General features: G+C 49.8%; 1 protein-coding gene across 2 annotated transcripts in view; it reads right to left on the bottom strand.

Annotated features, from left to right (window-relative positions):
- The window catches only part of DOCK2 (dedicator of cytokinesis 2), a 395,036-nt gene extending 370,396 nt beyond the window's left edge, over positions 1-24,640 (bottom strand). For both annotated transcript variants that reach the window (XM_066273230.1, XM_066273231.1), the window contains exons 1-2: positions 24,515-24,640; positions 9,189-9,272 (exon numbers count right to left, since the gene is read on the bottom strand). In XM_066273230.1, coding sequence (XP_066129327.1) covers positions 9,189-9,272; positions 24,515-24,557 — 127 coding nt within the window. In that variant the 5' untranslated portion in view covers positions 24,558-24,640. The remainder of the gene's footprint in view (positions 1-9,188; positions 9,273-24,514) is intronic.
- Between the last annotated feature and the right edge of the window lie 2,858 nt (positions 24,641-27,498).

The raw sequence follows: 27,498 nt of genomic DNA, 5'->3' as shown, positions 1-27,498 counted from the left end.
GCAGCAAATGACGTCTAAAATACAACTTGCCAAAGGTAGTCATTACAAAACAGGCAAGTTCAGGGATGGATGAAAGGACAGGAATCTTAAAAAAGTCTTCTTTTTGAAGGGATATCAAAAATTATACAATTAACACAAATCCAGATTACACACAGTCCTCAGACAAAATGAACCTTGGAGTAGCAAGTACCGGATGACTATAATGAATCCGCCCGCCTTTGAAATGATTCAAGCACAGCCAAGTAGTGTGGCATTTGTCATCTCTGTAAATAAAAAGTGTCTGGTGGGAGCCTCATTAGCAAACCCTCATTACCAGGCTGACAGATTGCAGTTGAAATATGTTCTCCACAGACATCCATCCAAGCCCCACAACAAACAACTTAAAACGCAAAGTCATCCCTCCCCGCATGAGACAGCTTGAGGGGTCAGGTCCTGAAGACAGTTCTAAAGCAACAGGGGCCCACGGTGGCTCCTATTTTGAGAGACAGACAGAGAGAGGAAGGGGAAAGGGAAAATAGGAAGAAAGGAATGAATGTTGGAGCAAGAGAGTCTCGGGTTTGAAATAAAGCCCCGTGCTAAGCACTCTTCATACATGAAGCCTTTTCATCTCCATAACAACCACAGGAGACAGGAACTGTAATAACTATCCCGTTTTGCAGAAGAGTGGTCTACCTGAGGCACAGAGAAGTGAAGGAACATGCCCAGGGTCGCACCGCTAGCGACAGGGTCAGGATTTGAACGTAGGCAACCATCGTACTGTTGGATGGAGGAAGGAGCACGATGTTGCCTGAGATTCTCATCCTCCCGACATCTGAATCCCCCAAACCACATTCCCACGACGCTGCTACTTCCGGCGCTGAAGAACTTACCCCTCCACGGAGCATTACACACACTCCTCTAATAATTTCTCCATAACTACTGGTAAGGATTAGCCAGTCACCACAGTGCTTATCTTTCCTGAGTGCTTCCTGTGTGCCGGAAACTCTGGAGAAGTTTTTTGTTTTCTTTTTCAAGTTATAAATTGATCTTCACAACAATCCTACAAAATCGGTACTATTCTGCCTCCATTCTATACATGAAAATAGGCGCAGAGAGACTAAACAACGTGCTCGAGGTCACACAGCTGGTGGGTGATGCAGCAAAGATTTAAACCCACGTATCAGACCCCAGAGATGACACTCTACAGCAGCGGTTCTCAACCTGTGGGTTGCGATCCCGGCAGGGTTGCCTAAAGCCATCGGAAAATACATAATGCATATCAGGTATTTACATTCTGAATCATAACTGTAGCAAAATTACAGTTATGAAGTAGCCACCAAAATTATTTTTTGGTTTGGGGTCACCGCAACATGAGGAACTGTATTGCGGGGTCACGGCATTAGAAAGGTTGAGAACCACTGCTCTACAGCATTGTGCTGTAACAGTGTTTCCACGTCCCACCAACTACCTATGAGAGCATTTCTGCAATGTCACTAGCTACCATTTATTGGCCACTTAATTCATGCAAATCTGTATGCTAAGTGTTGTTCATGCATTTTCTCATTTAGTCCTCATATCAATACTGTGAGCTAAATATTGACATTCTTCTTCTATAGGTGAAGATATTGAAATTCAAGTCAACTGAGGTAATGGGCCAAATCACACAGTCGTGATTTGGTCATGTCTGTGGGACTTAGCCAGTCCTCAGAGCTGTTCTGCCACACTGTCCCCTGTGAGATGAGCACAAATGCAGATAACACTCTCTTAGAGCACAGCTATCAGTGAGGGTCTCTTGGTTGTAATGACCTGAATCCACTTGATGGCCAAGGCCACCAAAATCCACCAGAAAGTAGGAAAACAATCAAGGGACAAATAGTCCCTACATAAAGCTCACGCCCACTTCTGCATCTCCATCATAGGGGCTCCGTTAGGGTCCCTTGACTTCCTCGTTAGGCTGGAGATTTTGCCTGCACTGACCCACGAGACAGTTACTTGTATACACCCTGTAGGTCTCCTGATTCTCAGATCTTCGCCTCACTCCTGAGCAAGGGGGTCTATTGACTCTTACCCCTAGGTACACATTCCGGTTCCCAGATTCAAACTCAACCAACACAGATTGCACACCCACTCTGTGCGTGGCACTGAGCTAGTTGCTTTCAGAGATAAATCCCAGTGACCCTTGCCAAGAATGGCCTACAACTACCTAACCCTTGCCAGATGATGAGAATGCATCAACTGCTTCAGGGCTGGCCTTAGCCTTTTCCTGACATCCCTATCCCTGCTGGGTCACTGACCTCTGAGACCTTCTGGAGTCAGCTGCCTAATCTGGTCAGCTGGCAGCTATATGCAGCTGAACTCCAAGCCCTGCAGATAACAATAGTCCGCACACAGAGCCGGACCCGTGACAGCAGGCCTGGCCGAAAGCAGGCTCAGTGCAGCACAGCCCGTACCCCATCCCATGACTTGCCCTGGGGCTCAACATTCTTTTGAGTTAAATAACAGCTAGGGTTTTTGTGTGTGTGTTTTCTTTTTAATCCTATCCATGTATTAATAGCACTTCTTTTTTTAAATTGAAAACTCACAAAGTTCATCCTGAGGGAAGATGAGAAAAAGAATTTCTTTTTTTTTTTTACCATTCTTGGGATACTTACGAAGTGCCAAAATACTCAAATTGTTCTCCCTTCCCACATCCCAAACACCAAAATGGAATGTACTTAAATTCTCTAATCACCTGAGTTGCAGGTGGTGGGGAGAAGGAGGAGAGATTTAAAATATCCCAGAACACCGAAAAAAGAATCCGTGACCCAGAGGTCCAGTCCTCTTGACGTCATCGCCTGCAGCTGTTCAAGCCTCCGTGTTTTTATCTGTAAAATGAGCGAAATAACACCTACCACCTAGTGTTGTTCCAAAAACTACTATTTTTTTTACAACAGGATTACGAAGGTAAACATGTCTGATGAAGGTACAAGACCCTGACGGGGAAGAAAACATCCCACTTTCAGGATGTTTTTACCTCTAGTGTGGACAAAAAGGTAGGGATGGAATAAGGGAGGAGTCAACGGGGAGTTTCCACTGCATCTAAAGTGTTTGTTTCATAGGAAGCACGTATGGGAAACATTGATGTTTGTTTACCTGAGTGGTGAGTGAGTGCCTGGGTGTATTTGACTACCCTGTATGACTGAAATATCTAATAATATGAAGATCAAACAGAACTAGTACCCGTCAGCGGTTAAGAGTGTGAGTTCCGGAATCAAAGCCTGGATTTGAATAAAGACCTACAACGTAGTGTCTGTACGATTTTAGACAAGTTGCTGGATTATTCTGAGCCCCAGTTTCCTTATCTATAAAGCGAGAACAGCAGAGCCTGCCTCACGAAAGATTACAGTTGGTAAGGAGTTCTGAGTTTGCCCAGTGGCTGCATATGGTAAGTTCCCAAGTTAGTAAATACCGTTCTTTGTTTTAAAAATCATTCATTGTCATCAACCAGAGGGAAGCTGGGCGTGTTTTCTATTTTATTTCCAGAACCTACAGATTTTGAATGTGGTTTTGCTTGTTTTCTTTTATTTGATGAGACAATTTTAACATATTTTCATAGCAACAAAGTCAATGAGACATGCTTCCAATTCAACCTAATGGCAGCTCGCTGATGTTGCTCAGCCCTGCCCTAGCTGCGGGAAGTAAGCCTCACTTACAGACGCCCCATAATGGGACAGCTTTCCTTAAGAAAATGGAGTCCCTTCACAAAGACAGACCTGAACAAAGGTCTGTCTTCCTACAAAGTGGCACTTAAAAGAAAACCCCCTGCCAATTGCCCACAATGCCCCCTCTGCCTCCAGACAGGTCAAGACCACTCTCAGTGGAGTTGTGAGTGCGGAAGCTGCTACCTGGCTCTGGGTGGACCCCACCCTGCAAGCAGTCGCTCAGAACTGTGGGGCGCCTTGAAGCCGAACCGAGAAGGAGGCGATGCACCGATGCTGATGCAGAGAGAACCCCAGATATTTTTAAGTGAGTAGAGCAAGTCTCAGCATGGTATGCACGGTGTAGTCCCATTTCTAGAAAACAACAACAAACGCTATGCCTTACCTTTAAAAAAAAAAAAGACTCTGTATCAACCTTCTCCATTACCCTTGCTCCTTGGGAACCGCTGTGATGGGAACTGTTGTCTAGAAATCCCATCTCTTCCGCACCAAAGCGGGGCCCATGGCTTGGACCGCCTGTGTATTAATAGATGGAATGGGACTTTCTCTGTTATTCCAGAGAGAGACCCATAGCAAACATCTGAGGGTGGGGCAGACATTCCCTCTGAAGGGCTTATTAAGAAGAGTCTGAACAAGCTGGGCTACCCCCCAAAACATCTCACTACCACAGTCTGTAACCAGGAGAAGGAAAGAGAGAGACACAGAGAGAGAGAGAGAGAGATCTTGGAGGTGGTAGCTGTCACCTGAGGAGGGAATGATGTAACTCCCTCATACCCCAAACCGAACCCAAGCGTGGGAGTGCAGTCCGGGAGATTCACCCAGAGATGCGGGGGGCCACTGGTATCTCATTCCCCAGCCACAGGGCTATTCCTACAGGGGACTGGCTGGTCTTTGGGCTCATCTGATCGCTCAACACAGAGAACTGGAAGAAGAGAAGCTCAAATTCGCAGCCCAGCCTTCTTTTTTTTTTTTTTTCTTTCATTTTTCTGAAGCTGGAAACAGGGAGAGACAGTCAGACAGACTCCCGCATGCGCCCGACCAGGATCCACCTGGCACGCCCACCAGGGGCAACGCTCTGCCCACCAGGGGGCGATGCTCTGCCCATCCTGGGTGTCGCCATGTTGCGACCAGAGCCACTCTAGCGCCTGAGGCAGAGGCCACAGAGCCATCCCCAGCGCCCGGGCCATCTTTGCTCCAATGGAGCCTTGGCTGCAGGAGGGGAAGAGAGAGACAGAGAGGAAAGCGCGGCGGAGGGGTGGAGAAGCAAATGGGCGCTTCTCCTGTGTGCCCTGGCCGGGAATCGAACCCGGGTCCTCCGCACGCTAGGCCAGCCCAGCCTTCTTTATGCTGGGGAAAGGGAAGGAGGAGAACATCGAACTGGAGATGGGACTGCACTAAGGTGACCAACTGTCTTCCTTCAGGGAGGACAGTCCTTCTTTTGTAAGTTCTGTCCTCCCTCGAAAAGTTCCTCCTACATGTCCTCCTTTTTGATATTGGAAAACTCATCTGTAAATGTCCGTATTTGATCGATGCAGACTCAATTACTGCGTGTGATGTGACATATTTGTATCTCAATGAGTACTTTTTTCTTACAATTATTATTAAAAATTAATAGGCATGTAAGCATAATGACAATCTAAAATATTACAAATGTTTTTATTATGCATTGATCATATTATAGTGTATTATTGTTGCAAATGAATAAAATGTTTCTTTTATTTACGATACTGTTTTCTTCCATTTATTTTTGTCCTCCTTTTCATTGTAAAAAAGTTGGTCACCTTAGATTTAACTCTTCTTCTGAGATGTCATTGAAGTATCAGCAAAGATGTCAACCAAATGTGACTGAAGGAAGCTATTGGGGGAAAATAACACTGCTTTTTATGTTTATGCCCCCTGGAGAGCTCTGACTGCTCAATAAACACATGTGTTTCCCACATTTAAAATCGGGACACAGAATGTTTACACTACTTCTGGGCGGAAGAGGCAGCCTCAGAGCTGTAATATGGACAAGGAAAGAAGCATGAGGGTGCCCGAGGCTTAGCAACAGGTACCCTCTGAACTGTTTGTTGGTCAAAACTAAGTATTCTCTTCATCATCAAAAGCTCACCCAAATGCTTGAGCTCTCGTGAAAGGAAATTCATTTATGTCTAAGGTTCTAGGTCAGATTGGCTCAAATAAGCTTTTCTAAGATCTCTCTACCGCTTTGGGCATTTCTTACGGAGACAGTAGGTGTCTGTAAGAAGGTTTCACGGCCACACCCAAGTTCTTTCTACTACACCGTTTTGACTAACATTGTGGTTTTTATTTTTCTCATGTTTGAGGAAGAACCGTTTTTCGATCAGAAGCGTAGGCACAACCCCATCAACCCCATCTGCAAAGCACACAACACCAGGCCTGATCTCAGAACCCTCAGCCATCCGAGGCCCTCAGGGAAATCTGAAGATTCCACAGATTCCAGTTTGGAAACTGTAGGGGTGTGAATGCACGGGTGTGAGTCCTAGCGATCTGCACACCAATTCCTCAGGGCTGGAGAAGCATTCGAACAGAATTCTGAACATTGGATTTTCAAGGATTTCATGATTTGGCAATCACTTACTAAATATATATGCCCAGCTCTTTCTAGACTGCTTATTAAAAGGATACATTAAATGAAGAGGAATAGAATTAAAAGTGGAAAACCATACTTAGGCCCTGGCCGGTTGGCTCCGCGGTAGAGCGTCGGCCTGGCGTGCGGGGGGACCCGGGTTCGATTCCCGGCCAGGGCACATAGGAGAAGCACCCATTTGCTTCTCCTCCCCCGCCCCCCCCCTCCTTCCTCTCTGTCTCTCTCTTCCCCTCCCGCAGCCAAGGCTCCATTGGAGCAAAGATGGCCCGGGTGCTGGGGATGGCTCCTTGGCCTCTGCCCCAGGCGCTGGAGTGGCTCTGGTCGTGACAGAGCGATGCCCCGGAGGGGCAGAGCATCGCCCCCTGGTGGGCAGAGCGTCCGCCCCTGGTGGGCGTGCCGGGTGGATCCCGGTCAGGCGCATGCCGGAGTCTGTCTGACTGTCTCTCCCCGTTTCCAGCTTCAGAAAAATACAAAACAAAAACAACAACAACAACAACAAAAAACCATACTTAGAAGGTTAGAAGCAAGGGTGCTAATCCCAAAGACAGACCAAGGTGGCCTAGTCAGCAAGGGTAGTCTTTCTCGTGGTCAGGCTGCAGGCCAGGCTGGTCATGGGAGACAGGCTACCTGCCACCTGGGTCGTCAGTGCACTTCCCCCGAGCTCCTTCTCCAGGGAAACCGCATGACAGCAAGAAGAAAACACTTGTCTGAAGTTCGCTGTAAGACAGGAAGCCCATTTACCAAGATGGGCTGGAGGAAGGAGTGTAGGTTATGGGCATGGGGTGGCCGCAGTGGCCGCTGGTTCATTACGTGACACGTGGCCAGTTATTTCTCCTCCCGGAGCCTCGGTTCCCCACCTGCAAATGGGGGGTCTCACGCCTGTTTCTCAGCGGTAGCATTCAGTAGCATCTAAAAGACACTGAGGGGAGTTGGTCTGCTATTTTTTATTTTCATTCTTGCCCTTGGTAGACAGCCAGAGTTGGGGTCTCTGCCCCTGGGCAGAGCTCGTCTTGTGAAAGAGGGGGTTGAGTGTGGGAAGGGGGCAGGGTGTTTACAGTCCCAGACCTGAGTCTTTAGGAGAGCATTACCCCCCCCCCCCCAGCTCAGTTTCATTCACTGTGTATAAAAGGTTTCCATATGGCCAGACTGGGACCTTTAGAAGCCTGGACATGGAAAAGTACATGGTATCCTGTCACCTGTAGCCCAAATAACACTCATGCTAAAGCATTAGATAAATGTAAAGAAGGGGAACGAAACTTCTCATTTTCTCCTTGAGGACTGCTTTAAAGGTGTTTTGAAATAACAAATTCTTTCTCCTCCAAGAACGGTTTTCTGTTTGATTGCCTTTTGTGTGTCTGTGTTCGTGTGTACATGTCTGTGTGTGTGTGCACGTGTGCGTGCATGTGCGTGTGCGCGCGTGTGCGTGTGAGTGCGTGCACGTGCACCCCCGCAACAATCAGCAGGGCTGCCTTGGAAGCGTCATCATACAGCTAAGCCAGCACGAGAGACGCTACCTGTCCCCACGAGGAGTGACTACAATGATGTTACAGGGAACTCGGCTCCGGGCCGCCGCCCTCAATGTGGTAAGTCCCGAAGACGGCTTGTTCTGTGAACGCCCTCCTTCCCTCTGGCTCTCTGTCTGCCTGGGAGGGGCTCCTAAGCAGTGCACACCTGCCTCCGGCCTGCTCCTCACTCCCATCCCAGAGCAGGAGGGCCCTGGCAGGGGGGGGGGGGTGGTTAACCAATGGAGGGGGCGGGGGAGGGCAGTCCCTGCTTCCTTTCTCCTTGCTCTGTCCGGACACAGGAAGAACACGCCGTGAGCCCTGTGTGAAGTAAGGTTATAAGCAGCCTGGCGGTGGTCCAACTGGGAGAGCCTGCCTGACTGTGGCCCACCCACGAGCAAGCCCACTGGGCTCTGATACCCAAACCATGTTTCCATTGTCAATTTTATCAGTGGCATGGGTGCTATATATTTATTTCTAATGGCCTGACTCATGAGACCAAGGCCATTAGCCTTTGTGCAGATTCTAAACAGAACCCTCTAGAACCACCCCCCACCACCCCCACCATGGGTGAGCATAGCCCAACAGACACTTGGCTTCATAAGAGGATGTCACCTCTGTGGGACGGAAGAGTTGCCACTTTGCCCAAGAGAGGGCTCAGCTTGATGAAGGAAGGAAGTCCTCCTCCCTGGACCGGGAGCAGAGCCCAAGCCGCACCGTCTTATGCAGCAACACTCCCGGAATCGGGGGCGGGATTCACTGGCCCCTTCCAAACCTTTACAGTGCTAATGTGCCTTCATAAGGAGATCAATGTGGTCTGGTCGGCTGGCTCAGTTGATAGAGTGTGGACAACCAGGGTTCAATCCCTGCTCAGGGCACACAGGAGAAGCAACCATCTGCTTCTCTTCTCCTCCCTCTCCCCCTTCTCTCTCTTTCCCCCTCCCACAGCCAATAGCTCAATTGGTTCAAGTGTCGGTCCCAGGTGCTAAGGATAGTTCGGTTGATTTGAACATTGGCCCCATATGGGGGTTGCCAAGTGGATCCTGGTGCGGCACATGCAGGAATCTGTCTCTCTATCTCCCCTCTTATCACGAAATAAATAAATAAATAATATATATATATATATAATGATATCGATATTAATAAAGAATTGTATCTAGAAGGTGTCACAGGCTGAAACCACTCAGGCAGGCCTTTGCTGCTAAGCATAAATTCCTAAAGGAACAAAGTGTTATTTTCAGTAAATTCTAATTACTAGTATTATCAAAATATATTTAAGTAGAGTACACAAAGTTGCAGGTTCCAAGAGAGGGCTGAAGGTGCTGGATATGGACTGGGGGCACCCCAACCCCATCAGCCAAGGGTCCCGGCCCCCGGGGGCCGCCTGGCTCAGGGACTCACCTCCGCAGGTCTCCTGTATTCGTACCATGTCGCCGATCTGCAGGGACAGCTGGGGGGCTCCGTTCCCCTGGAAGTTGTATATTGCTGTGAAACGGAAGACAAGCAACCCAGTGAGCCTTCTAGATACTGAGACTCTCTGCCCCTTCCTGCCCTCCCTGCCTTCGGTCTATCTGACACCCGTACAGCCCGCACGGTCTAAACAAAACCAACCCACTGCCCACCGCCGCAGTCAGCTCCGGCCCAGCCTGGCCCCCAAAGGCCTCCACTCATTACCCAAACCCGACCTCTCCCTAGCACAGGCCCTGCACACCAGCCTGAGTGACAGACAAGGAGGGTGTCTGTATCACTGACTGTGGCTTGACCTCTACGGTAAGCCCGGCATGGGCTCAGCACATCTTCTCTTCCTGTCCTCACAGCAACCCCGTGAGGTCTAAACTGTGATCGCATTTTACAGATGAGGAAACGGAGGCTGTGAAAGGCCAAACGATTCGGGCACCATCATCGGGCTAGGAAATGACAGGATGGTCAGTATCTAACTTCCATATTCTCAACCAACATGATGGACTTCTTTTTTTTTTTTCTTTTTTTTTTTTTTCCTGAAGCTAGAAACGGGGAGAGACAGACAGACTCCCGCATGCGCCCGACCGGGATCCACCCGGCATGCCCACAAGGGGGCAATGCTCTGCCCACCAGGGGGCGATGCTTTGCCCCTCCGGGAAGTTGCTCTGCCCCGACCAGAGCCACTCTAGCGTCTGGGGCAGAGGCCAAGGAGCCATCCCCAGCGCCCGGGCCATCTTTGCTCCAATGGAGCCTTGGCTGCGGGAGGGGAAGAGAGAGACAGAGAGGAAGGAGAGGTAGAGGGGTGGAGAAGCAGATGGGCACTTCTCCTATGTGCCCTGGCCGGGAATCGAACCCGGGACCCCTCCACGCCAGGCCAACGCTCTACCGCTGAGCCAACCGGCCAGGGCCATGATGGGCTTCTTGCTGCTCCCCCATTACTCCATCCTCATGACGATAGCCTAAAATGCCCATATCTCCACTATTCAGAGTTCCACGCACATAATAATGAAAAGAGAGCTGTGGTGGGTGTACTAATATCAAACAAAATTGATTCTAAGTAAAAAAATATTACAAGAGATAAAGAAGGACATTATATGTTGACAAAAGAGTCAGTATGCCAAGAAGATATAGCAATTATAAACATATACATACTTAATAACACTAAATATTTAGAACACTAAAATATGTGAAACAAACCTTGACACAATCAAGACAAGAAAGAGACAGTTCCACCATAATAATTGAAGACATTAATACTCCATCACCAATAATGGATACAACAACTAGGCATAAAAATCAATAAGGAGAGGTCTTGATCAATACTATAAATAGCAGACCTAACAGACACGTACAGAACACTCCATCATACAATAGCAGAATACACATCTTCTGAAGTGCACACAAGGGACATTCTTCAGAATAGACCATCTGTTAGGCCACAAAAAAATAAAAAGCCTTAAGAAATTTTAAAAAGCATGAAATCATACGAAGCATCTTTTCCAACCACTAAGGAATAGAGCTAGAAATAAGTACTAGCAAGAGAACTGGAAGATTCATAAATACTTGAAAATTAAACAACATACTTTAAACAACCAATGGGCCAAAGAAGAACTCACAAGCAAAATTTGAAAACACAAAACTTGTGGATTCAGTGAAAGCAGTGATCACATCAGTGAAGAGGCCTTGGAGAAGGCACTTGATCAGGACCTTCCTCAAACACAAGCAAGAATTATTTATAATGTCACTTCACTGTGTCACAGGGAAGCATATTTTCATGTTGTCCTCACAACTTCTGCATGAGGGAGGTACTATCCCCGTTTTGCAGGTGAGGAAACTGAGTTTCCGAGGGTTTGAGTGGTTTACCCAAGGTTCCCCCTTGACCTGCCTGGCGGTAAATCACAAAGCGAGGACTCAACACCCTGCCCCCCCCACCCCCCCGTGCCTTGGTCATTCTCTGCACCCATCGCCTTCCCACAGGACCTGGACGGCAGGTGTCCAGGAGTTCAACAGATCCTGCTTCCTGCATCAGTCCTGCCAGTCTCTGAACTGCATTCTGGAGGGAAAAGGAGAAAACCTGCAGGCCATTCAGTGAAAGACCTATACAAATCATCTCTTTCACCAAGGGACCAACTAGCCCTGTGGCATTCAGGTGGATGGGAAGTCTCAGCCCCGAAAGGCTGGAGCTGGGGAGTTAAGAGCCAGTGTCTCTGGAGTCAGACAGCTGTGGCACTTGAGCCCGTTTCTGCTCTTTTCCAGCTCTGGCCTCATGCCCACGGCATGGTGTGTGACTGTGCAGGCTCTGTCCTGCATGAGGCCACCCGGCCAAGAGAGCAGTGGAGAGTAACCTGCTTGCCCAGCCCTGTGCCTACCCGGGTACTTTGTCCACCAGGGGAGGGGTGTCATTTCGTAATCCACATAAAGACACTGTAGGGGCCAGTGGCAGCCTGCTTGAGTAGCATCTTTACCTCCCTGAGCCTCAGTTTCCCTAGCTGTAGACTGGACGGGATGCCAGTCCCCACTTTACGAGGTTCCCAGGGCACTCAGCTGAGATTAACACACTGCGAGGGCCTGACTCCGTGTCTGGCCATAGTAAGGGCTCCATACACGGTCACCGGTTCTCCTTCTATCGCATGCTCAACCCTCCGAAAACTATCCCTTCAGGCCTCTTTCGGAAGGTCTCCTTTAAATCTACTGTCCTGCGGTTTGCAGCCAAAGGCACTGTGGGTCAACACAATAAAACTGATCCTTTATCCAAAAAAGAGCCTTGACCAGGCCCTCAGGGGACTCAAGGTTCTCTTCTCCTGCATAAACACGGGCTGTGTCTTCAAGCCCTCCACACCTGGCCTGGTTTCAAACCCTGTCCCCACAGAGGCTGCTGGCCATTGGACAGGCTCCAGATTGCTGATGCCCTGACTCGACAGGCTCTCCACTCCCTGCTCCCTCTAGTCACAGAGGTCCGGCTGGGGACTGAGGACTTGCCCGCCGCAGAGCCGGGAGGGGCCGCAGAGACAGCGAGGTTCCCAGCAGAAGAAAACCACCCACACACAATACGTGTTGCTTCTGGGGCACTAGCACCCTTGGTCTGTCTATCCGATGCTAAGAGGGCGTGGCAGGGCTGCTTTGTGCCCTGTCTCCTCATTGGCTTTCCCTGGGAATCCTCCTCACTCTCTGCCCAGCTTGGTTAGGTGCAAAGGTTCCAATCAATCAGCTTGAGAAGATGCCTTGAACGGGTCTTGAATTTTGGCCTGTACTCATTCCAAGGACTCATATCTTATGGAAAGAAAAGTAACCGATGCCTCCATGTAACTTACAAATGTATGTCTCCTTGAGTACGGGCCTCAGTTCTCAATGCTCCATTTGGGCAAAAGTAGACATTACTGACAAAGGAAGTGGCTTTGCATACCAGTCCCCAGTTCTGGTAAGTTTTCTAAATGACTAACAGGAAACTTTGAACCAGAATGCCACCCTTGGCTGCAGTTTGATTGCTTATCTACGAGCCTCATTTGAGTTCCTTCTGACCAGTGTAAGAACAGGTCATCTTCTTCCCCGTCCCTGCAGGCCTGGCCGCTCTCAACTGCTGAGTGAGGGACGGCAGGGAAGAAAGAAAGGAAAAAGATACAGGGCAGAGAATAAGTAAAAACTGCCGAAATCACAACCCCAGCCGTGCCCGCCCACAGGAGACAGGAGTGTGGGTTCCCACAGACACCCACCCCAGCTTCCCCTTTCAGGCAGAGCCTCCAGCTGTGGAGGATACGGGTGCTTCTGCAAGGAGGATTTGACCTGTATCAAAATGCTAGACTCAGGAACCGAGGCAGCAGCTGGTTACTGACACGACTTCATCCGAGCACCTACGGAAGCTGTGTGCTGGGTGCTGTTCTGGTTACCGGGGCTACAGTGATAGAGAAGACAGACAAAACCCCTCGCATTGTTCTTGTATCAGCTCATTTTTAATCCTCACAGTAACCCTCCAAGGAATTGCTCTCGATGTAACATGTGAGAAAGTCAGAGATTAAGTGGTAGAAAGTGGATTCAAACCCAGATTGGTGTCCAAAGCCCTTGCATCCCTGACTAGCCCATTGCACTGATGTCACAACTTATAGTGTGTGTGTGTGGACTTGTTCACGTTCTGTCTTCTCCGGCCTCAGTGAGGATGGAGCCCGAGTCTGCCTTGTTGGCCACTGAAATTCTAGTGCCGAGAACAGTGCCTGGTCCACAGTAGAAGTTCAATCAGTATTTACCGAGCTTTAATAAACAGGTACTTGCGGAACGGAAGGGATATGAACAGAAAGGCCAGGTTTCTTCTTTTGGCTCTTCCTTGAATTTCTTGAGTTTATTTCAAGAGATGCTGACCCAGCTGGGCTGCCAACTGTGACTACAGCCATCAAGTGCCCTGTGACTCTTCGAGATGGGTTCATGCCTCATCTGGGGCCCTGCCGTTGGCTGACATGTTTGAAAACAAAAGCTTCAGTGAACACACAGTGTAAATAGAGTTTGGGCATGTAACCATGCAAGAGAAACAAACCAATAGTGGAGAAAAAGAATGCAAAGGCCCGCAGCTCACTTCCCCAGCCCCTGAGCTGGGCTTTGGAGGGGCTCCACTCCAGGGGGAACAGAAGTGGCAGGCAGGTCCACCTTGGATTCAAGGGCAGCGCGCTGACTGCAATGTCCAAGCAGCCTGTCTAGAGTCTCCGGCAAGGTGTGGACAGGCTCAGCACCCGGCAACATCCTGGCGGTGCCTTAGGGAGGGCGAGTGAGGTGACTGAGCAGGAGCTTCCGGCAGCAAGGCCCGCGCTCAGCAGCGGTGCCGGCCGGCAGGTCCCAGGGACTGAGGCGGGAGAGGCACAGCCAGAGGAAGCTGAGCGGGCAGAGGTGTTCCTCCACCGGCCAGAGGACAGAGGAATTCCAGCCCCTGCCGAGCACTTTCTACAGAGCAGACCCTACTGCAAGGGCTTTACCCAGAGTCATCTGCTTAACCCTTGCCACATTCTTGGGGTGGGAACAACTGTTATGCGCTCTATTTTACAGATGAGGAAACTGAGGTAGTGTAAGCTCAAGTGAGTGGCCCAGGTGACACAGCTAGGACAGAACCGAGCCAGGGTTTCAGTCCAGGCAGGTTAGCTCCAGAGCATACTCCCTCCACCACTACACAACCCTGCCCCTCACTAATGGGTTAGCATTACTTAGCACCTGCTCTCTGCTGGGTGCTTCTTGGATCTCTATGGGATCCACAGAATAACCTCATGGATAACATATCACTGTGCTCAGTTTTTAGTGGGCCAACGTGACGTTCCCAGCCAATAAGAGGAAAGAAGAGATTCCCAGGAGTTCTCTAAAATAGTGATGCTCAACTAGGGACAATTCTGCTTCCCAAGGGAACATCTGTCAGTGTTTAGAGGCATTCTGGTTGTCACATGCTGGAGGATGGGGGAGTGGAAGAGCTCCTACCTCCAGCTGGTAGAGGTCAGAGATCCGGCAGAGCACACAGGATAGCTCATCAGAAAGAATTATCTGGCCCCAAGTGTCAATAGAGGTAAGGTTGGTAAGTCCTACTCTAAAACCCCATGCTGGGACCCACTACCATCTTCCATGCTCCTATAGGCGTGCACACACACGCGCACGCGCGCGCACACACACACACACGCATGTACACACTCTCCTGCATTCACACACTCACGTCCTAGAGCTGGAAGAGAGGCTCTATGACGACATCAAGGGCCGAGTCCTTTGCCCCCGGCCCTCAGTCCAGGGAGTGTCTGGCCCTCTGCTGGACCCTGCAGGTTACAAGGGTGGGGTGACAGGGATGGGCTCTGCTCTCCTGGAGCTTTTGGGAAAGCTGGCTGAAGAGACAAAATAAATACACAAGAAACCCAGAAGCTGTCTTCCAGACAGAGGGCTAAGCTGTGGGCCACAGTGGCTGCGGGCTGTCAGGGGAGAGATCAAGAGAGGCCTCGTGAAGGAAGTGAGACTGGAGGGGGAGGGCGGGGCAGGGGGAGGACAAGGGGAAGAAGTGGAGTGAGAGCCCAGGAGGCGGGCGGGGAGGGAGGACAGCAAGGGTCGGGAGTGGGGGAGAGGAAATTAGCTTGACATGTGCACAGTCCCGGCGAGGGACAGCAGGGCCATCTGAATGGAGTCCCTGGATGAGAACTGTGAGGCTTGCTTCAGTGACCAACTACAGGGCCCCAGGAGTTTGGAGAAGAGTTCAAGAACAGCCTACATACTGCGACACTGCTCCCAGGGAAGCTAGCCTCCTGACGGGGAACCGGGTATAGGGGTGAGGATATGCAGGCAAGATGGGCAACTCTATCCACCCGAGCATTGAGACACCAGAACATGAAAATTCTCCAGTCTCTGTCCCCTCTCCATCCCCCCACCCCCTGCCCACTCAGCCATCTACTCACTTATCTATGCTATGCACCCACTCCTCCAACCCACCACCCATCCATCTATGCAGCAATCCATCCATTTATCCATCCATCCATCCACAAATCCATCCATCCATCCACAAATCCATCCATCCATCCATCCATCCATCCACCCACCCACCCACCCAGCATCCAAGGAACCACTGCTCACTGAGCACCTGCTCTGTGCTAGGCAGTCTGAGAAGAGCAATGACATAAGATGGGGAGATGGCACGAGCCAAAGGAACCTGAAGCAAGAGGTGCACCCATCCCTAGTTGTGACATGGGGACAATAGTACTAATAATAGCAGTGTTCTCTGCTGCCTCGGGCAAAAAAGAAGAAATTCCTACTGGACTAGAAGCTTCCTGGGGGCAGAGCCTGTGCCCTTTTTGAACACCGGGCCCCAAGACCCAGCTCAGGACCATCACTTAACATGGGCTTACTGAACTCAATTGATCTGAATAGACTATGAAAATAGCTTTCTTATTCTTTTTTTTTTTTTTTGTATTTTTCTGAAGCTGGAAATGGGGAGAGACAGTCAGACAGACTCCCGCATGCGCCCGACCGGGATCCACCTGGCACGCCCACCAGGGGCGACGCTCTGCCCACCAGGGAGCGATGCTCTGCCACTCCGGGGCATCGCTCTGTCGCAACCAGAGCCACTCCAGCACCTGGGGCAGAGGCCAAGGAGCCATCCCCAGAGCCCGGGCCATCTTTGCTCCAATGGAGCCTTGCTGCGGGAGGGGAAGAGAGAGACAGAGAGGAAGGAAAGGGGGAGGGGTGGAGAAGCAGATGGGCGCTTCTCCTGTGTGCCCCAGCCAGGAATCGAACCCGGGACTTCTGCACGCCAGGCCGACGCTCTACCACTGAGCCAACTGGCCAGGGCCAGTTTTCTTATTCTTGACGGCACCTAGCTCCACCCCTGAGTCCTAGCCTTCTTTCACACCCCCATCCAATTCATGATAAAAAAAACTCCATTTGCTCCACCCACAACACAGGCACCCCGAATCTCTGCACGCCTCTCTTCCGCCGCACCCCAGATGTAAGCCACCACCGACTCTGGCCTGGTTACTGCGGTAGCCACCTTGCTGGCCTCCTTGCTTCCATATTTCATTCCCTTCTGCCTAGTCACCGTAAAACCGCTGGAACAATTCTCCAAAGCAAGATAGAACATTCTAGTCCCACTCACAACCCTAACACGCCCCACCCCTTGCATTCAGAGTGAAAAGCCAGTAGTAACAACGTGTACCAAGCCCTACTGAGTCCCACCTCCCCTCGGAGAGCCCGTGTCCTGTTATTCTTCCCCGTGCTTGCTTACTGCCCACCGGCCACACAGCCCCCCCACCTCAGAGAGGCTCCCTCTCCAGGACCCTGGACTCTGTCTGGACACTCCCTCCTGCCCCCACCAGTGGGGTGAGCGGCAACACCCCAGTTTCTAGGCTGACCCTCGGGGCTCAGCTGGCACCAGATACGCTCTCCTCTCCCATGGCCCCACATGCCAGTCACGATGTCTCAGGCCTGGCGTTGCCACCACTTAATCCGGTCCAACAAATGCCTGCTCAGCAGCCTCTCTGTTCAGATCCTGTGTTGGATCCTGGGGCATGTGTGCCAGTCACAATTTCCACGTCATTCAGGCTCCGACCCAGGGGACCATGTGCTGTCGGGGGAACTCTGGGGGGCCTGGAGCAATGTCTGGAGAGGGGTTCCGGGAAAGCGCCCACATCCTTAGTCATATCCCTCTGCCTCCCCGGCTTCAGTGACTGAGGCTTTAAACAATGTAGAAGCTGTCGGCGTCCTGGCGGGGTCAGAAGGGCAAGGGATGACTTTCTCCAAGGAGAACTGAAAACTGAGTAAGGCTGAAGAAGCTCACACCCACAGCCTGACTGCTTTTCGACTCACACCAATGAAAGGAATTGGGAAGAGAGGAGAAATGTCCCCTCTTGGAAGGGACATTTGTGATGTCTCTCCCCACCTCCCTCTGGAGCTGGATGGCGATAAACATGATCACTCCCAATTTGCAGAACATTTGCCGCAAAACACAGACCGGGGCACCCACGTGTCAATGAACTATCACATTAAAGGCCCGTAAGCTTTTTTTAAAACATCGCATAAAATGAAAAACAGAAAGAAGTCCAAAGATCCAGAAGTTAGCAGAATATTATGGTGGCTACACTGCCTGTCTCAAAATGTAGCTGCAGCAGAAGGATGCTGATCTCAGGAGGACGCGGGGTTTAGCAAACACAGTCTGTCAAGGCGCATTCAAACAGAAAACATTATGGTTGGGAGCTAGATGCCCACTGACTAATGAGACTCCCATGAGCCCCGGGATTAGGACAATCTCCTTATGTGGACTCAAACAGCCAGCCCAGCCGGCACACCTAAACAATCTCAAATTGCTGAAGCATAGGAAAGTCGGAGGCCCCGGGCGCCTGAGAATTGGTGGTGGGAGGGAATTAGAATTTCTAACCCATGTGTTTTTGTGGCACCGGATGAAATTCTGAGACCAATCCAAAGACGCGGTCGGCCTCCATGGCAAAGGTGCAGATGCTAAGATAAACCTTTCCTGTGGGGCTCTTTCCACACCGCTCCTCGGAGGCCCTGCCAGACCTCCAGGAGGTCTCTATTTAAGATCCCTTCCTTCAATATTTTCATTCATGGGACAGTGTTCTTTTATTACAAGGACGCATACTATCATTTGTAATAATATGACTATTTATTTGTCCGTGAAGTTCTTTTCTGTCTTCCCTACAAACTATAAGCTCCAAAGGGTAGGAACCATTTGGACCTGATTCTAGTAATTTCTCAGTGTCTAGGACATGGGAAACATCCAGCAAATATTTAAGAAACAAATGAAGAAAGAACGAGTGAAGGAGTGAAGAAGTTAGTGAGTACAGGATGCTCTCTATCCCTCCTCCTTAAAAGTCGCCCTTGGCGACAAGAGCCATAGGGACTGGTCCCCTCCCTGGTAAAGTCTGGCCCTGATGTGTTTGGGACGCATGTTCCACTCGTGCTCCCCCCTCAAAGAACTGAAAGTCATGCAGAGTCGGGACCCGTGGCATGCTGGGGCCAACATGATGGTGTTATTAGAGTATCAAAATTCAGAAGGAGTGAAAGAATTGGGAGTTGATGAGGAGAGAAAGGAAAAGGAAGCTGATGTGTTCAGAGAACATGGGAGGCCATGAAAAGAGAGCCTGAGGTGACCAGGACTCCTCAGTTTGGGCCCTTCTGGAGGCCTGTCAGGCTGCCTGGATTTCTGTTTGATCTTCCCTAACCCTTAAAATACAGCATTTCCCCTCCTACATACACACACACACACACACACGTACACACACATACACATACATACATGTGCACACACACATACACATGTACACACATGCACACATACACACATACACATACATACACACACGTACACATACATACACACATGTACACACATACATATACATACATACACACACACACATACACACACACATACTACACAACTTTTTGTCAAATGGCTTTCAGTGGATTTTGTGTCTTGTCATAAGAGCCTGCGCTGCAGGGGACGTGAGCACCCACTGCCCACTCCACAGCTGTCCATCTTGGCGTGGATTAGCTCTATCCAGGGTCCTGGGCTGCAACCGCATCGCCCATGTCCCTGGACCAGGGGATAGTCTCAGATTCATCCATGTTCCCCGATCAAAATGTGGGAAAGACCCTTGTCTGCTTTCCTATCGTCCCCAGTCTCCTTCTTCCCCTCCTTCCTCAGGAATGGCACTCCTAATTTTCAGCTGGGTGTTTGTCTGTCTACATTACAAACTACATTTTCTAGCTTCCCTTGCAGCTAGGTTTAGTCATGTGATGAGGTTTGAGCTAACAGGATATAAGAGCAAGTGTCGAGTGGGTCTCTGGGCAACTGCCCTTAAGGAAAATGGTCATGGCCTTCTTGTTCCTCTCACCCTTCCTGCTGGCTGGACGGCGACCCTGATGGTGGAACCTTAAGCAGCCAGCTGGCTTCAGAAAGCAGAAACCTCACGCCAGGTAAGAAGTACAGGAGACAGAATGAGCTCCCGACCAGCTCTCCATGGACCATTTATTCCTAGGCTTTCTATGAGGAAGAAATAAACTTCTCGCTTGGTTAAAACCACTATTTTAGAGGCTTTCTGTCACCCATAGTCACACGTAATTCTAACTGATCCTGTCACTTACTCTCCTTCTTCCTCCCCCTCCCCACCCCATCTCTCTTCCAGAGAGAAAACTCGCATCACTGACAAGTCTCAGGCAGAGGGGATTAAGATAGCAAAGTCCAAAAGGAGATGTTAAATATACGCGGACTCCCACAGGACTAACTAACCGGGCAGACAGTAGAAAGGTAAACTGTCACCCGCTTCTCTTCTTCTGCTATCTCCCTGCCGCTCTCCCCATTAATTATATTAACCTCTTAGAGGTGACGACCTGCTCAAAAATCCGCATGGCTCACAGAATGAAGTTCAAATGTCTGTGCTTGGCACTCTAAGCCCTTCACAGTCTGGCTGAAATCGACATTTCCAACGGCTCTTTTTCACTCCCAACATCCTCTAAAACTGCGGTTGACTATTTGTTGTTGAACCGAAATACCACACACATCCCAACCTCCTGTCTTTGTCTGTGACGTTCTTCCCTCACTTTCCCTCCTAGTGTGGTGCAAAGGGGCTGAGGTCTGCAGCCAACCGAATTGAAGACCCAGCCCAAGTACTTCCACGTTAGGTGAACCCTGGGCCTTGGTTTCTTCATCTGTAAAATAAAAATAATAACACACTGCCTTACAAGAGATGTCCTGAAGACCTTAAGCAAAGCTCCTGCACAAGAGTAGGCCTTGTAAAACATCAACTCCTACGCTCTCAGCAGGCCTGACTCTCCTGAACTTGGCATGAGGGGTCATTACCCTGCATCTCTCTTGGCTCCGCTACTATTTGGTAACCTCCTTTCCCTCGGCTACTACTTTTCACTAAGCAGCCAAACTAGTAAGGGCTTTCGTGCATTCAACCTTCACAACAATCCCACGAGACCCATATTATCATCATTACCTCCATTTCAGTACTTTTTGTGTGTGTGTGTGTGTGTGTGTGTTTTTCTGAAGCTGGAAACGGGGAGAGACAGTCAGACAGACTCCCGCATGTGCCCAACCGGGATCCACCCGGCACGCCCACCAGGGGGCTACGCTCTGCCCACCAGGGGGCGATGCTCTGCCCGTCTGGGGCGTCCCTCTGTTGTGACCAGAGCCACTCTAGCGCCTGAGGCAGAGGCCAAGGAGCCATCCCCAGCGCCCGGGCCATCTTTGCTCCAATGGAGCCTTGGCTGCGGGAGGGGAAGAGAGAGACAGAGAGGAAGGAAAGGGGGAGGGGTGGAGAAGCAGATGGGCGCTTCTCCTGTGTGCCCTGGCCGGGAATCGAACCCAGGACTTCTGCATGCCAGGCCGATGCTCTACCACTGAGCCAAGCCTCCATTTCATAGATGAGAAACAGGCCTAGATTCGAACTCATGTCTGACTTCATAGTCCAAGCTTCTAACGGTACACACACATCTCTTAAAGGGCGGAGGCTGGACCTTTCCTTACTCATAGCCACACTGTCCTGCCGTGGAAACTCCTACCCCACTTCTACCTAAGGGTCTCCCTGGAATGCGAATGGATCACGTTAATGCTCCATCAGAAAGGAAAAGTAACGTACCAGGAATCTACATGAGGGTCACCCTGGCTGCACAACAGACAGCCATGTGAGCTTGAAGCCAAATGGTTCTACTGATGAAGCAGCCTCCTGTAAAGCCTGCCTCCCCGGCTATCGACACCAGCAGCCCTAATCCGTTAGGCCAGCGGAAGGGTGGCCACATTCCGTTCCTGCTGAAGGGGAAACCCCGTGGGAAAGCAAAGCTCAGGCTCTCCTCGTGTTAGGCTGGGACCCCGGAGATATTCCCAGAACCCCCTACTCCTTCCCAGGGCTCTGCGTCTCTGTCCTCTACGCCACTATATTCACTCTCTCCAATGCTCTGCATAAAAGAGCAGTTTGAAACAGAGAAGTATTAATACTTAGGTTTACAATGAGAAAATTAGAGCACAGACAGGTCTGCAAATAGTGATGGTGTCAGAACTCGAACCCAGACCCTGACTCTCAGGGCTCTGTTCTTCCTGTTGGATGACTCCAATCTCCTGTCTCATCATAACCCAAGCCTTTCCTTTCCTTCCATCTACCCAGAGCCTGCAGGTGAGGACTGAAGGTTACTCTCCTTAGTTCTGACATTTATCTGCAGAGAAAAGAGATCCCTTTGATGAGTAGGCAACCAGCAAGTACTCTCTGGCTCCCTAGAGGGTCTAGACCTTCTGACCCCTCATAAAATAGAGTTTTCATAAGTAGGCATGAAAAATGTCTATATCATCTGATCAAGAAGCCTCTAGGTCTGGGGCCTAACAGGGCTCCCAGGCCCCAAGCAGATAGGTGGGATTTCCTCTGTAAGGGAGGGTGAGAATCTATTTGACCCTTTAACTCAGTGGTCCCCAACCCCCAGGCTGCAGACTGGTACTGGTCCGTGGGCCATTTGGTACCGGTCTGCAGAGAAAGAATAAATAACTTACATTATTTCCGTTTTATTTATATTTAAGTCTGAACAATGTTTTATTTTTTAAAAATGACCAGATTCCCTCTGTTACATCCGTCTAAGACTCACTCTTGACGCTTGTTTCCTAAGTTTGACAATTATATTTAAAAATACCACAGTTTTTACGCCGGTCACATAATTTTATTTTGTGCATTTATCCATCCCACCCTAAAGGCCAGTCCGTGAAAATATTTTCTGACATTAAACCGGTCCGTGGCCCAAAAAAGGTTGGGGACCACTGCTTTAGCCCATCCCATCCTGTGATGTGATGTCCTCAAATGGGCCCCCATGCAGAGGACAACGTCTAAAAATAACATTTCATAACATTTCGTGAGGCTTGCTTTATGCAGTTGTTGTTCCTGGGACTTGATGTGAATTAACTAACACATTTAGTCCTCCCATACCCCTGGGAAACAGATGCTATTATTATCCCCATTATACAGACAAGGAAACTGAGGCCTGGAAAGAGTAAGTAGCTTGTCTAGGTCACAGAATTGGGGAGTATTGAAGGCTAGAGTCCAGGAACAAGCAATGCGGCATCAGAGCCCATGACCTTCACCCCATAGCACAGGGCCTACATAGTAGGAACGCTCTACACAGTAGGAATGCACTACAGCCCTTGGACAGAGGGTGGGAACCACCACACTCAATCCCCCCATAAGCTGCCCTCATTACCCTGGACCACCCATACTGTCCCATGTCGGCCACCCAGGCACCTTTTCTCTCCATCTGGCCTCCCTCCACACTGGGTTTCCTCACAGATCTGTTCATGTCTCTCCTGTGCTCTCTATGGCTCCCTCTTGCTCACCTGGGAAAAATCTCAGCTTCTTAGCCTGGCATTCAAAGCCTTCCAAAATATAACTGCGACTTGGTGTGGGCATACGCATTCCCTTCAATGCATCCTCCCCCCCCCCCCCCCCCCTCAAGGCGGAAAGAGCAATTTCTTTTCTCCCCTGGATACATTCACCCTTCATGTCCAGCTTTCGCGTCCTAAACCACATCAGTCACGCCAACTACCACGGCCTGCCCATTTAATAGTTCCCATCATCCCCTGAGAAGAGTTTCAGCCCGATACTCCCAGAGTTAGAGAAGCTGTGAAGTTAAAGGATCCTTATTGAATCTAGTTCTAACTTTCCATTTGATAGATGGAGAAATTGAGCCCCCTTGAGGGTTTGGGTTATTATTTATTCTCTGGATGGAGACTATCTTAAAACAGCAACTAGCATCCAGGAAATAAATGGATCAATGTTGAGTTCTCCAAGGCAGTATTTCTCCAACAGTGGCCTTGGGGCCCCCTGCATCAAGTCACTTTCGGCACTTGGGTCCTCCGATGTCTGACCTGCTCAACCCTCATCTCTGGGGAGGGTGTTGGTATCTGCCTGCATAGCAAGTCAGCCATAGAACAGTTTTTAAATTCACACTTAAGTTTGAAACCACAGTGACTCTATGGGGATTGCATCACAGGTGCCACTTAGAATGAGTCGCAGTACCTGAAGCCTCCCTTCCCCCAGCCACCACTTCCGCCCATGAGCTAGTGTATGAGCTGGCCCAGAGGCCTCTGGGAGCTTAGATGGCTGAAGCTGATGTGGCTGGCTCCCTGGACATCCCCAGGTAACCTGGTAGGATCCTTTCTTCCCAAAGACTCTCTAGGGCTGAGAGAAGGATCCCCGCCCTCCAGCCCCACGCCCCAAACCTACACAGCCCTCTGGACCAACACTCAACCAAATCAGAGGTCATATGACCCAGGAGGACCAGGCAAGAGAAGCAGGCAGATGGGTGTCGCTTTGGAAGGAGGTGGAGGGAAGCACCCTGGGGCAGGCAAGGGCAGGCCAGGGAAGAGTAGTGCTCTCTCTATAAGGGCAAGTCTCCAGACGGAGCGTGGGACGGAGCCCACTCCTTGGAACCCGGTGTCTGGCACAGAGAGCCAAGCTGACGAGCGCTAGGCTGGACCCCATCTGGGAGGGAAATGCATAAGATTTTGGGAGAGAGGATGGTCTGCAGCGGAAGAGAGAGGGTGCAGACTGGGCGCAGCCCGCTGGGAGGGGTGCCCACCTTCCTTGCCCCCTGCCTCCTCTTCCCCGCCCATCTCGTTCCCAGCGCAGCAGACTGCAGGAGCCTCTGCGCGCGCCCTCGGACCTTGAGTCAGCGCGCCCTGCCGCCTGGAGCTGCAAGCTCCCGCAGTTTCTGCGTGTGGTTGTCCGGCCACCTGCCCATCTCCCAGCTGCGGACACCAAGCCCGCACCTACCCACGCCTTGCCGCTCCTTGTCAGTTTTGCGCCAGGGAGTCATGGCTGGGCCGGGGGGCCTGCGGGCCCCTCACGTCGTCCTGCGGGGAAGCAGCCAGGGGGTGGCAAGGCACACTGCCGGGCCCCACTTCCTTCCTCTTTTCAAACTCTCAGGGCCCGCCCTCCCATCCTCCCTGGGGCGCCCCGCGCCTCCTCCTCCCTCCTGATGAGCAGGGGCACATCTGAAGGCTAATGGCTAGGCCAGAGCCCCCCCCGCCCCCCGCCCCGTGAAAAGCTGGGGCCACCCTGGCTACCACCGCAAATGCAGGAAGTTCCCGGATAACTGGGCTTAGTGATTGAACAGAACTCCCTCCCACCCCCAACACAAGCGTTGCCGTCAGATGTGGGGCTCAAATCCACGCGTCTTATCAGTGTGCAACCAGGACAAATGACTTCATTTTTCTAAACTTGAGTTTTCTTGTCTGTGAAACAGGATTACTAGTACCTACTTCATGAGATTATTGTGAAGATCAGAGGAGACAGTGCATGCAGCAGGTGATGTGTAAGAGTTAAACATCCAGTGGAGGAGAGGTCATTTGTGGTTCTCTCTTTTTTTTTATCAGACCCATTTGGACATCTGATAAAAAGCTCAAGAACCTCTTCTCTGAAGATACACTAGCACAGGGTTTACCAACAGTGCCAAGAGGTCAGGGGTACTCTGACAGCCAGTAACAGTGACCCCGGGAAAGAGGTCTACAGTTAGGCTAGTGGAGGCATTTCTTGAGAGGGGAAACCTTCATTTTTGCTCTGGGAACAGATTCTATCAAGAAACAACAATGACAACAAACCATAGCCTTGATTCACAGTGATAAAATGGATTAAAGTTTTCTTGAATTCTCTTTATTCATAATTCTCACTACCCCTTTTCTGCCTTACACTAGAGAGTCAATAAGATAGATTAGGCAATATCACAGCTGACAGGCAGCTGTGGCAAAATATTCATTTAATTTTTTTTTCCGTATTTTTCTGAAGCTGGAAACAGGGAGAGACAGTCAGACAGACTCCCGCATGCGCCCGACCGGGGTCCACCCGGCACGCCCACCAGGGGCTACGCTCTGCCCACCAGGGGGCAATGCTCTGCCCATCCAGGGCTCGCTCTGTTGCGACCAGAGCCACTCCAGCACCTGGGGCAGAGGCCAAGGAGCCATCCCCAGCCCCCGTCCATCCTTGCTCCAATGGAGCCTCGGCTGTGGGAGGGGAAGAGAGAGACAGAGAGGAAGGAGAGGGGGAGGGGTGGAGAAGCAGACGGGCACCTCTCCTGTGTGCCCTGGACGGGAATCGAACCTGGGACTTCTGCACGCCAAGCCGATGCTCTACCACTGAGCCAACCGGCCAGGGCTCATTTAATTTTTTTAAAGTTATTTCCTTTAAGGTTTTTTTTAGCAGCACAAATTGGGGAGTAGTGTTTATAGTGAGCAGCTGAATCAGTCAGGATCGCACCAGAAAAACAGAAATATATATATGCACACATATATGGAGAGAGGTGTGTATATGGGGGGAGAAAGAGCTAATACAAGTCATTGGCTTCTGTGAACAGGGGGACTGGCTGGGCAAGTTCAAAATCCATAGCACAGGCCAATAGGAAGAAGTCTGGAAATTCTCAGACGGAAGCTGAAACTGCTGTCCACAGACAGAACTCCTTTGTCAAGGGAAGCTAGGTAATGACTTCCAACTAACTGACTGGCTCAGGGCTACTCAGATTATTGAGGATAATCTCCTTCACTTAAATTCAACTGCTTGTTGATGTTAATTGTATCTGCAAAACACTGCCGAAGCAACACCACCCTTGGTGTTTGATTGAATAATTGGAGTCTGTCGTCGCACAAAGTTGACTCATAAAACTAACCATCACAGCAGTATTACAAACTGGACTATATGACAAAGATTGGTGAACATTTTCTATAAAAGATCAGATAGTAGATGTGTCAGCCTTTGCCGGCCAAGAGGCATCATCAAGGATATTATGTAGCTACTTATATAACAAAAGAGAAATTAAGTTTCCAAAATTTTTATGGATAAAATCCAAAATTTCATATTAATAATTGAGTATATTATTTTGTGATATTGATCTAGTAATAGGAAAAAAAATTTTTTTGAGATCACGTTTCATTTCAATGGAGTTCAAAGTTAGTGTTCCTTTTCATTAAAACTGACTGCAAATGTTCATCTGTTAATGCCAATCTTTAATGAAATTTTACATGTTGATGGTTCATCTTTGATGTCTTTTCCCACAGATAGTATGTAATGAAGAATTAACTTTGCCCAAAAGGAGGGATTGTGTTTGGCCTTAGCTACTGGGAAGTGATTTCAAGGCACTGTAATGTTAGGGTTTGCCTGGGAAACTTGAGCCACACTGAACACTCTAAAAATACAATTTAGGACAGGGGCTGACTATATCAGAAAGACCAATGGTGTGATGTATATAAATGTAAGCATTGGGCCGCACATTATTAGTTGGCCTGGAGGTTAAGATCAATCATGTTGGCAGTCAATCAATCATAATTCAGGATAGACTTTTGACACCAACGTTTTGTTGGCTTTCCTGATTAGCAGTACTCCAGACATATTCTCACTCATCCACGTTGGGACAGTAGTACATCCTGACTGCATGTGGAGAGGACAACAGAAATGCCGAGCACTTCCCTGGACTCTGTTCCATGCACTTCATCCCTTAGCTCAATTAAATCTGTATCCTTTCTCAGTACAAATGAGAGCTGAGCTTTCAGTGAGTTCTGGGAGTCCTTCTAGTGAATCACTGAATTTGAAGGTGGTTTTGTACTCCCCCAAACCTGCAGTCCGTGTCAGAAGTGAAGAGAGTCTTCTGTTGACTGCATGCCCTCTAAACTTTAAAGCTGGCTAACTTGAACAGCTGACTAAAGCTCTCAGAGGTAGTGCCAAATACTGATATCAATCCACGAGCATAAGGTTTTATTAAGCATTTTCAT

Source organism: Saccopteryx bilineata, chromosome 4 (assembly GCF_036850765.1).
Source record: "Saccopteryx bilineata isolate mSacBil1 chromosome 4, mSacBil1_pri_phased_curated, whole genome shotgun sequence".
Classification (NCBI taxonomy): Eukaryota; Metazoa; Chordata; class Mammalia; order Chiroptera; family Emballonuridae; genus Saccopteryx; species Saccopteryx bilineata.
This window is presented reverse-complemented; position numbering and strand designations above follow the sequence as displayed.